The sequence below is a fragment of the Leptopilina heterotoma genome, unplaced genomic scaffold, assembly GCF_015476425.1.
Source record: "Leptopilina heterotoma isolate Lh14 unplaced genomic scaffold, ASM1547642v1 Lhet_121, whole genome shotgun sequence".
In the NCBI taxonomy this organism is placed as follows: domain Eukaryota; kingdom Metazoa; phylum Arthropoda; class Insecta; order Hymenoptera; family Figitidae; genus Leptopilina; species Leptopilina heterotoma.
In genome coordinates, this window is record NW_025110839.1 from 1,721,345 (window position 1) to 1,734,020 (window position 12,676).

At 24.5% G+C, this 12,676-nt stretch overlaps 1 protein-coding gene across 2 annotated transcripts in view; it reads right to left on the reverse strand.

Annotated features, from left to right (window-relative positions):
* LOC122510833 (WD repeat and FYVE domain-containing protein 3) overlaps positions 1–12,676 on the reverse strand; it is a 67,434-nt gene that overhangs the window by 16,949 nt on the left and 37,809 nt on the right. For both annotated transcript variants that reach the window (XM_043625759.1, XM_043625768.1), the window contains exons 18-21: positions 12,396–12,625; positions 9,452–9,619; positions 9,102–9,310; positions 159–1,717 (exon numbers count right to left, since the gene is read on the reverse strand). In XM_043625759.1, the coding sequence (XP_043481694.1) occupies positions 159–1,717; positions 9,102–9,310; positions 9,452–9,619; positions 12,396–12,625 (2,166 nt within the window). The remainder of the gene's footprint in view (positions 1–158; positions 1,718–9,101; positions 9,311–9,451; positions 9,620–12,395; positions 12,626–12,676) is intronic.

The following is a 12,676-nucleotide window of genomic DNA, read 5'->3' on the forward strand; positions in this document are numbered from 1 at the left end:
AAATGAAAAATTCAATTCAATTAAAGAAATGTCAGTCAAAATTCTTAAAAAAATCAATTTTGACTTTTGAGAAGAATTTTAGTCATTATTTTGGTAATTATAGTCAGACTGTTATTATTATTCTTTTCTTCTTTAGAATTTAGAGATAAAAATTTTACCTTTGTTCTACTAGCAAGTCTCGTGAGTCCTCCAGTGACTTTCTGTATTTTCGACTGTATCTGATTGTGTAATTCCCAAGGTACTCGATACGAAGCCTTCCTCTCCAGAACAACATAATTCAGCCACAAACGTGTCGCCGCTTCATGCACCTGATCTCTGACAATCGTCAATTCCGGTGCACGCTCATTGCCAACAGGCGTCAACAAAGTCACCTTAAACACTTCCTCAATCGCTGGCTTCTTACAAACGTACAATTCCTCCCAGACTCTCGTCGCCGCAACAGTCATCAAATTATGTCCCTGATGTGCCATCAATCGATCGTCAATCACCTCAACTTGCGGATTCACGTGCCAAGTTGTCTTCATATTTGTGTCCAGCATTATCTTAATATCCGCCGTCAATTGCAGCAGACAATAAGTGAGACAGCCGATAAATTCCAATTCATGATTCCCAGCGCCAAAAACAAGAACCCGATGTTCCGTCAATTTGTGCAGTGCTTGCAAAACGGCCATTTGATCGGGTGTCGATTCCGTCGATCTCGAGAGAAGAAACAAAATCGTTCGATTCAGACAGTGATGAAGACCCTCCATATTCACATTACCGGGTCGTCTCTTCGCCTGTCCAATAAGTTTGACAATAAAATCAAAAACCTCGTGCGGATCCTTCGTTAATGAGCCTTGCCACAATTTATCGACAATTCTCGCCGCCACATAGCAAACGTTATTCGTGATATTATTTATCGATCCACCGGGCACAACCGGAAGTGCCGCCTGTTCGCCAATAAGCACATCCGCCGCCAGAAGATGGTCCATCAATATTGACAGAACCTCCGTCTGATATGTCGTCTGCTGAACCGTCGATGCATGCTCGGGCCACGCTTCCAATACCAAATCAATGGCAGGCGGTAATTTCGCCGTCACCGACAACGACAGCGAATCAACGACAATAACTCGCAAAAAATCCATAACAAACTTCCTCACCGGATGATTTGTCAAACTAATGTCCTTCGATGGCGAACGTACAAGAACCGGTTCCTCATCAGCCGGTGTACTCGCTCCACTACTCTCCTGACTGCAACTCATTGCCTTTGGAAACAGCGTTCCGGCAAGACCGCCAAGCACCTCGGCAGTCATGAAAACTTGAATGAAATCCGTCAGATTATGATAGAGGAAGAAGAGAAATTGAATTATCGTCACTGGATAGTCATTCAACCAGTCGGGCAATGTTTCCGGTGAATTTGTGTAGCGATTCACCATTGTTCGAACCATTGTGAGGAGAGTGACTATTGCCTCGGGACAGAGATTTATTCGCGATGCGTACGATGAGAGTGAATGATTTGCAGGCATGCCGAACATAAAATTCCAAACGTTGTCGAGATCGAGTGTCGAATCGGCGGGTAAGAGTTTTATTGGTTGTCCCATCATTAGAGCGATGAAGAGGAAATAGAGTTCTGGTACAAGATCCACATGCTGGGGCAATAACCAGCCGAGATGTTGAAAACCCGGTACGTGAAGACCGGCGGATTTATTCTCACCACCTGAGGCTTGCTGAATGCAACCTAAAAAAGAAAATTACAAATGTCAATATTTCTTTCAATTCCGTTTATTCTTCATTATAATTATAGTTTCTTTTTTATTTTAATTATGATAATACTAGAAAACATCAACTTTTATCAAATTATAAATATCAACTTTAATTCTTCAAAATAAATAAATAAATCATTATTTTCAAAAGTTTTAATAAAATTCCTTCAAAAAATTCAATTATTTTTCAAAAATTTAGATAAAATTCTTCGAAACAATTCAATTGTTTTTATGAATTGTAAAAACCTCCGCAAGAATTCAATTATTTTCATAAATAAGAAAATTCTTCGCAAGATTCAAATATTTTCATAAATAATAAAATTGTTCGAAGGAATTTAATTATTTTCATAAATAATAAAATGCTTTAGAGGAATTCAATTATTTTCAAAACAATTTTATTAAAATTTCTTGAAAGAATACAATTATTTTTAAAAATATTATTTAAATTCAAGAGTTTTAATAAAAATTCAATTATTTTTAACAGCTCTTAATAAAATTCCTTCAAAAAATTCAATTATTTTTCAAAAATTTAGATAAAATTCTTCGAAACAATTCAATTATTTTTATGAATTGTAAAAACCTCCGCAAGAATTCAATTATTTTCATAAATAAGAAAATTTATTGCAAGATTAAAATATTTTCAAAAATAATAAAATTGTTTAAAGGAATTTAATTATTTTCATAAATAATAAAATGTTTTGGAGGAATTCAATTATTTTCAATATAATTTTAATAAAATTTCTCGAAAGAATACAATTATTTTTTAAAAAATTATTTAAATTTAAGAGTTATAAAAAAATCATTATTTTCAAAAGTTTTAATAAAATATAAAAATAAATAATTTATTTAATAATTGAATGTTAAATAAATAAAATAATATTAAAAAAAAAATTGAATGTTTAGGGTCATTTAGGGTAAATGTAAACAGTAGATGTTTCAGCTAAATTTACAAATTAAAAAATAAGTACGACGTCAATATTTTTACCTCAGCTCACATACAAGATGTTCTGAGTATTGCCAATATTTTATTTTGACAATTGGCAATGCCATAGTGTAAGTTATTTTTTAATGCAAAAAAGATTGAAAATCAAAATTTTACTGTTTCAGTATTTTGTCTCGCATTTGCATAAAAATAAATTTAAAAATCAAACAAAAGTATGTAATTCTTCCTTATTAATGCCCTAATAAAAATTGAAAAAAAAAATTTGATAAAAAAAAAAAAATTTTTTTTGAAAATTTGATCAATTTTTAAAAATATTTTTAGATTTATCCGCCATTTTGAAAATTTAAAATTTGACTTCAAATTCGTATTCAGCGACCTCAAAAACCCCCTAGTAGCCAGATTCAAGCAAATTTGATCAATTTTTAAAAATATTATTTGTAGGTTCATCCGCCATATTGGATCCACCATTTTGAAATTTAAAAATTCGATTTTAGATTCTTATTCAGCAACCTTGAAAACTTCTTTTTACCAAGTTGAATAAAAATCTATTAAAATTTGTTCAAGTTTATTCAAGTTTTTACATTATTAATTTTGTAATGGTTGATTGTTTATTTTATATGATACATTATCAGTCAACTGGTTGATTTACGAAGAATTTTTTTTCAGTTTTTCCATCCCTTAAAACAGTAGTATACTTGAAATAACTTGTTTCTTAAACCTCGCTTAACTACAGTGGTGTTTACATTTACCCCGAATTTTAGGAAAATTTCAAAATCTCGGGGTAAATGTAAACAGTCAGTTTTAGGCGATTCAGGTGCATCAATATTTTTTCGTACCTCATAAAATTTTTCTAGGGAACTCTAGTAACAAGTTCATGCAAAAAAAATCCGTTCGTTTTACCTTTTAACAAAAAAAACTAATGTTTTTGGTGAAAAATAAATATTCCGTTTACATTTACCCCAATTGACCCTATTAAAATTTAATTTTTACGAAGAATTTTATTAACAACTTTTGAAAATAATTCATTTCTTTTAAGGAATTTAATTCAAATTTTACTGAAATTTATTATATTAAAGAATTTTATAACAATTTTTGAAAATAATTGAAAACTTTTGAAACATTTTTATTAAAATTTTTAAAAATAATTGTCAAACTTAATATTGATAAAAAGTCTAAATTCTATATATCGAACAATTTTTTTACAATATTATTCAATTAGTAAACTGAATTTTATTTGACACTTTTGTTTGACAAAAATAAATTGATTAAAGACACTTAAATTTTGAAGTTTAAATATTTAGTATGTTTTTTATGATTCAAATGGTATTTTTTAATTAAATCTTTAGAATTTTTATTTCTTTTGGTAAATTCAGTCTCCTATAAAATGATAATTCAATAAACTTTAAAAAAAATCCCGTATTTTCTACATTTTTTGATACTTTTGCCCTTCCGGTTACGCAGAATCGGGTACTTTGTATTTAATTCAGAAAAATAATACTTATAAATTCTATTAAAAATTTCTTTCCTTCAATTATCAACATTTCAATGTATTCAATATATTTTTCGGATGAATACTAACAATTATTAGTGTAGGCGAACACTTTTTCTAAAAAAATATTTTCTAATCCTTTTTGTCTAAAAAAAGGCGATTTCTAAGTAAATCTGTTTTCCGAAAAAGTTTTTCTAAAAAGTTATAATTTCTAATGTTTATTTTCCTAAAATTTGTAAAATTCCATAATTTTGATAAAAATTAGAAAATTGTTAAAAAATTAAGATTATGAAATAGAAACTATTTTACATATTTTCTGTTTCTCAATCACAATTCTGTTTACAAAATTATAAGTTTCTTTTTGAAAATAAAGAAAAAATTTTTATAAAATTACTATTTCTTATCACAATTTGTTAACAATATTCTGTTCTTCTTTGAAAAAAAATAATTTGCATCATTTTTACACCAAAATTTTCAAAGTTAATATATTTATAAAAAAATTTTGTAGAAAATTTTAAACATCTTTAAGAAAAAAATCCCTATAATATTTCTATTTGTTAATTACGATTTTTAACTATGATTATTTTAAAATTTTGTTAAAAAATTTGCATAATTTCTATTTTTTATTATAATTTTTTAACGAAATCTCAAGTATTTTTTTTAAAGAATTAACAAATTTCCGTAAATTTTATTTTTTAATCATATGTACCTATTGATCGTGATTACAAAAATTGAATATTATTAGAAAAAAGAAAATTTTGAAAATTACCTTTATTTGAAGACAGAAAATTTCCTTTATTAGAAAAAAGTTCTTTACAAATTCACCTTTATTAGCAAAAAAATTTTTTAGAAAATATGATTTAGAAAAACTGTACCCCAACCATTATTAGAATCATATATGAATGAAAATTAAAAGATTTAAAGAAATTGTAATTTAAATCTTTTGAGTTTGAATTTTATTACATTTATATGAGCTTAAAAAATGTTTGAGGGATTTCATAAGAAAATTACATGTATAAAAATTACATTTGAAACTTGAGTTGAGTAGAGGCATCTTTTTCACAATTGGTAATTATATTTATTTTAATAACAGAAGCCATTAAAAAAATCGCAAAAGGATCCAAGACAAGGAAAGTAGTAATATTTATTTTTTTCACGGATTTTCTTCAAACCTCGGTATTTAAACTAAATTATAATTTCCACGCCTTGGAAGTAATTTTTTTCGTTTGCTAATTATTTATTTTAATGTTACAAGTCATTAAAAAAATTTGCAAGAGGATCGAAGGCGGGGAAAGCAGTGATTTTGATTTTTTTCAATAATAATTTATTTTATATTCTAGGATTTATGAAAAATCCGTGATAAAAAATAAAGGTCACTGTTTTCCCCGCCTTGGATCCCCTTGCAATTTTTTTAAGTGGCTTCTGAGACGTGGAAATGATAATTTAGTTCAAATACCGAGATTTTTTAAAAAATTATAACTATTATAAACATGGAATAATATAAATTAAATTTATTAAACTTTTTCTGTGGAAGGCAGGTAGACAGATTGCTACCGTGATATTTCTTTAAATAATTCACGCGCGCATCGCGCGCGTAGGATTTTGCTAGTTTTAATAATAATTTAATTTCTGCAAAGTATTTTATTACTTTTCAAAAGACTTGAATTTTTGTGATAAATTTTGATATTTATGAAAATAATTGAATTTTGGAAAAGAATTTTATTAAAATTCCTTAAAATAATTGATATTATGGAGTGGAATTTTGTTGTTTAACAAGATAATTGAATTCTTTTGCAGAATTAATTAAAAAATATTTTGAAAATAATTAATTTTCTGCTACGAATTAAATGTTATTTATGAAAATATTTAAATTATAACAACGAATATTATTATTTTATTGAATAATTGAATGTTTCTTAAAAATGAATTCTTTCCTCAAGTTTTAATAAAATTGTTAATTTAATAATTTCATTTTTCAAGGAATGTATTGAAAATTGTATTAGAAACATTTGAAATTCTGCGATGAAAATAATTGAATTCCTGAATGAAATTTATTCATTTATGAAAATAATTGAATGTTTTCGTAGAATTGTATTAAAAACTTTTCCAATAATTAAATCTTTTTAAAAATTTTATGAAAATAGTGAATATTAAAAATTATTTAATTGCGAAAAAATTTTGAAAATAATTGAAATTTTGCAAAGAATTTTATTTAAATTTTTGAAAATAATTGAATTTTTGGCGAAAAATTTTGCTATTTATAAAGATAATTGAATTCTTGACGAGATATTCGTTAAAATTTTTAAAAATAATTGAATTTCTCCGAAGAATTTGATTACTTTTGAAAATAATTGAATTCTTGTGATGAATATTGTTACCTATTTATAAAAATAATTGAATTTTGCAAAGATTTTTTTATATTCATAAAAATAATTGAACCCTTGTGAAGAATTTTGTTATTTATCAAGATAATTATGAATTTCAAAAATTTAATTTTTCCAGTACTTTTAATAAAAATTAAAAGTGTTAGAGCTTGCGAATAATCTTTTACGGTGTAAAATTTTAACAAGTGATAAAGCTGGTGACATAGTATATTTATACATAGAATAGACTTATATTGTGAAAATTTTTATCCATTTACACTTAAACGACATCAATTTCCAATAAAATTAGCATTTGCAATGACTATTAATAAGAGACAAGGTCAAACACTTGATAAGATTGGAATCCATTTACGAAAAAATGTATTTAATCATGGACAATTATATGTTGCATTTTCAATTGTTCATTCTTGCCATTTCAAATTCCCTGACTTGTCCAGTTTTTCCAGGTTAAAAAACAGAATTCTTCCAGGTTTTTAAAACTACATTTATATTTTACAAAATTAAATAATTAGTCATTATAATTTTTCCATAAGAATTAAGACTATCAAAAACTTTAAATTAAAACCTTTTTGAAATTAAACAACTTATAAAAAATTGTTATAAAACATGAAGAAATCGATTACTCGGAGTAATCAATAATTTCATGTTTTATAATGATTAAAAATGACCGACTGATAAAATCATTATTTTATATTATAAGAATATTGTTACTGTAACTTATTCAAAATTACTCTCATCACTTCAATTCAATTATAGCTTTCCAGGATTTTTAACTAAAATTATTCTTTAAATTAATTATGTTTAATAATTTTTGAAAAATATTTTTTTGAAAATTTTCAAATCCATTAGTTTGCAATTCAATTTTATAAAAATTAGTCGTAAATTCTTCAATTAAATATATATATATATAATTAAATATATATGTTACGGTTAAAGTGCGAAGTCCGGTGAATGTGCACATTTACCGGGCTTTTTGGTAAATGTGAATAATCTATCATTCTCAGAAGAAATTATGTACATTTCCCAAGTAAATTGGTGATTGTACACATTGACCAACGTTAGTTAGTAAATGTAGAAATTGAAAGCAAGTAATTTGTTCAGTAGTTATAATTATTACAAAATATGATAATGTAAGGAATTATTAAAAATAAATAATTCTTAATATAAGTAATTAAATAATATAAATTTTAAAAAAGAAATAAAGATATAAATGGAACGAATAATATATAGAAATACAAATGTAACAAATGGAAATTGAAATGTCAATTGTTTAAGAATAAAACTTTTACAAATACAATAAATTTGTAACAGTTGAATGTTTATTTTCTAAACGTCAGTTATTATTCTAGTTTGCATTCTGCAGTGACGTCTGTCAGATATTTTGGATTTATACAGTAAAAAAATAATTTTGTAATTGCTTTCTACTGGAAAATTGAATTAGAGCTTATTAGAAGTTAATAATAAAAAAATATTAGAATCCTATAATTTTTAATATTTACGATTAATTATCAACAAAACTTTGTGCTACTCATTGCGCTACTCGAAAATGGTTGCAGCTACATTCGGACAGCATGATTTTTAAAATAATGAATACAATATTTCTTGTTTAATTATTTTGTAAAATAACACTATTTTCATGAAATACATACTTCATATATTCGTCCAATATATTACTTTAAAGTAATTATTGCAATGCATTATTATTTATTTGACAAAAAACATGAAAGTGTCCGACCACCGGTACTGTCCGACTATACCTGCACTACCCTGCCATTTGCTCGGGGTATACTAATTTTTCACTTTGGCCAAAACAATTTGGTGAATGTGTACATTCACCGATTAAAGTGCGTAGAAACACAAAATTCGTATGCTATTCTCACATTCACCATTCAACTAACGTCCAATTCGAGTAATGTGCACATTCACCAACTTCGCACATTAACCGTAACATATATATTAGAAAATAAAAACTTGAAACAATTTCAAAAAAAAAAAAATTCCGCAATTAAACTTTCTCAAAAAAATTAATTCCACAGAATTGTTAGTTAAAAATATGAAAAATTCAGATTCTTAAAGTTTTTTATGTGAAACCTTTTTAAAATTCAATTATTTCCAAAAAAAATTCACGCTCTAAATAAGAAGAATTTTATTACTTTTGAAAATAATTGAATTCTTGAGACGAATTTTAATATTTCTTTTTAAATAATTGAAATCTTTTATGAAATTTTGTTATTTAATTAAAAATGTATTGACAATAATACTTAAATTCTAATGAATTTCTTTGATGAATTTTAATAAAATTTTCAAGAATAAAATACATTTTTCGAGAAATTCCATTAAAATTGTATTAAAAATAATTGAAATTCTGCGATGAGTTTTATTATTATTTATGAAAGTAATTGAATCTCTGTAAAAAATTTGATTATTTATGAAAATAATTGAATTATTGCGAAGAAATTTATAAAGAATTTGTAAATAATAGAATTCCTGTGGAATTTTTATTATTTAATTAATTCATTCAAAATTGAAAAAAAACAACTCACCAAGAGCTAAAGCAACTTTATTATGATCAGTGTGCCTCAACCAACCGCCATTACTCGTTCCATCTTTGAATTTTTGCAAAATCGATTGTACCGAAGAAACGGCGACTAAAATCCTCAAACCCCACACAACAGTTGTACTATGAAGTCCAGATTGAAGGAACAACAGAATCCAATCTAATCCAAGAACTTTTGCAACTTCATCGCACATGCTGGTGAAAAACAGAAATTTAAAATAGAAGTACAAAATTTTTTAATTCTATTTCAATTGAAAAATAATTTTTTCTTTTTTTTCTAAAATTTGCAAATAGAAAATAAATTTAATAAATTAAAATTATTTTAAAAATACTTACTTTGCATTTAATTTCGAACCACTGTACAAAAGTGAATGTAAAAGTTGAAGACATCGATTTCTGAGAAGAATATTTTCCCCTTCGCCTTCCTTCGTTCCTTCGCCCTCACGTGGTACTAAATGCTTCTCCGAAACCAGGGGCAAAGTTGATACAATATATTGTCCGAACCTATTTAAAAAAAAGTAAATTATTACAATTCAAATTTTGTACATGCTCATCACCTCAAATGAAAAGGTATTCTTAAATTATACTATTATAAGCTACAAAATAATTAACTTTTATTTTAAATTTATATAAATATTTTATATAAATCGTCGGTTGGGTGCAGAAAAGTGCCAATTCAGACTAGTCGTGTAAAACGTGCCGTTTCAAAAAACATTTGAGAAACCTGCCATTTGAGCTGAGATTTGAAAAACATAACAACTCCAAATTAATGTTCATTTTTTTTATTTTAGGTTGACACTTGGGAGTACAGAAAAAATTTGAAGCAAAGGTTATAAAGTTATACAAAAATGATTTTTCTAGTTGCACTTTACATAATTGTTGTTTTTCTTTGAAAAAGGATTATTTTTACTAATTTATTGAATTAATTTGTTGATTATTTATTATTTTTTAGACAACTTCTTTCTTATACCTAAAATTAAAAAAATTAAAAAGCTCAGCTCAAATGTCAGGATTCTCAAATGTTTTTTAAAACGGCACGTTTTTCACGAGTAGTCTGAATTGGAATTAAACATTTTAAAGTAAATATTTTATTCATTAAAAAATATACGATAAAATATTGAAAAAAATATCTTCATAAAAAAAATATTTTATCGATATTATTTTAATAATTTACCCACTTATGGGGCCATAAAAACCATGCATTATAAATATAGTTAATAAATAAGTATACTAAATTAATAAATTTGTTTAAAAAATTAGTAAAAAACAATGGTATAAAAATTGAATTTAAATATATTTTAAATAAATAAATCTTCTATCATCTAAATTCATAATCGTGGTAATCCGATAATCTGTTCGATGTTTAAAGTTAATTAATTTGTTTTCGTTAGCTTTTTGTTTTCCAATTTTTTTGATAATTTTTCTTTTCAATGTTTAGAATTTCAAAATTAATAAACTTCTAGGTAATTTCATGCTTTCAAGATTAAAAAATATGTACTAAAAATTAATTAAACAAAATTGCTTTCAATTAAGAATATTTCTTTTATATTATTCCTTTTATAATTTTGAATCTGAAATAATTTAATTCTAATAAAGAAATTTATCCAAATTTTTCAAAATAATTAAATTTCTTTGCTAAAAATTAAATTAAAATTTTTCAAAATAAGATAATTTTTACGAGAAATTTAATTGAAATAATATTGAAAATATTTAAATTCTTATAAAACATTTTATCAAAATTTTTGAAAATAATTTGAATTTCTGCGAAAAATGTCATAAACTCATAATTAACATTATTTTAAATAATTGAATTCTTTTCAGAAATGTTTATTAGTTATAAAAATAATTTAATTCTCTGAAAGAATTTTATTAATTATATGAAAATATTTAAAATGTTCTAAAGAATTTTACCAAAATTTTTGAAAATAATTAAATTTCTGCAAATAATTTTATTGTTTATGGAAATAATTGAACTTTTGCAAAAAAATATTATAAATTTTTAAAAATAATTGAATCTTGTTAAGAATTTAAATAAAGTTTTCGAAAGTAATTGAATTTTTTCGTGGAATTTACTTAAAATTTTATTAAAAATCTATTTTCAATTCTCATAAAGAATTTTATCAAAATTTTCCATAACAATTGAATTTCTGCGAAGAATTTTATTATTTAGGGGAAGATTTAAATTTTTTTCAAATACCTAATTGAAGAATTTTATTGAAATTTTTCAAAATAATTAATTTTTGCGAAGAATTTTTTAATAATTATGAAAATAATTCAATTCTCATAAATAATTTTTACAAAATTTCTCAAAGCAGGTAATTGAATTTCTACGAAGAATTATATTAAAATTGTTTAAAATAATTAAATTACTGCGAAAAATGTTATAAATTATGAAAATAATTGAAATCTGGCCAAGAATTTAAAAAAATTTTCGAACACAATTGAATTTGTTCGAGGAATTTAATTAAAATTGTATTGAAAATATGTCAATTCTCATAAACAATTTAATCAAAATTTTTCAATATTTTGAACTCATTTTTGCGAAGAATTTTATCAAAAATGATTGAATTCTTGCGAAGTATTTTTTTAAAAAATTAAAATTCTTATTAAAAATCTTATCAAAATTTTTGAAAATAATTGAATTTCTCCGACGAGTTTCATTATTTAAGACAACTATTAAATTTTTTCAAAGTATTTGATTAAATTTTTTTCTTATAAAGAATTTTATTGAAATTATTCGAAATAATAAAATTTTTGTGAAGAATTTTATTAATTATGAAAATCATTGAAATCTTGTTAAGAATTTTATTAAAATTTTTGAAAATAATCGAATTTTTTTAAGGAATTTAATTAAAATTGCATTGAAAATATTTGAATTCTCATAAAGAATTTAATCAAAATTTTTCAAAATAATTGAATTTTTTCAAAGAATTTTATCAAATTTTCAAAAATAATTGAATTCTTTTGAGAAATTCTGTTGAAATTGAATTGAAAATAATTGAATTCCTATGAAGGGTTTATTAAAGTTTTTGAAAACAATAAATAATTATAATTAATCAGTAAATTAGTTAATAATTTAATTTTTTTTAATTATTCCAAAATTGAAATTAATATTTGAAAATAAAAAGTTTTTGTAATATACATAATAATAATAAAAAATTAAATAATAAATCTCGCGTTTCGTGATCTGGCGCACGTAACACTTGATAGTTAAATTATAAAATTGAATCAAAAAAAGAAAAAATGATAATAACATACGAAATTTAATGAAAAGTTTTACCATAAAAGATCGGCTTGACGTGGCTGACTGAGGAGAATGCTGAGCAACGCCAAAAGCACTTGTCTGGTTGCATTTTGCTTTACTTCGCCAAGAATATACAATAATTTATGAACAAGTTGCAAATCTCTCATTAGACGTAAATTTGTTCGCTTTTCACTCGAATCTGCTATCAACTCGTATAAATGCTCCAATAATGATCGTAACAATTCACCGGGCGCTTCATGCCAAACCTGGTTTTAAACAATTCACAATAAAAAAATGTTATTATTTTAATTAAAATA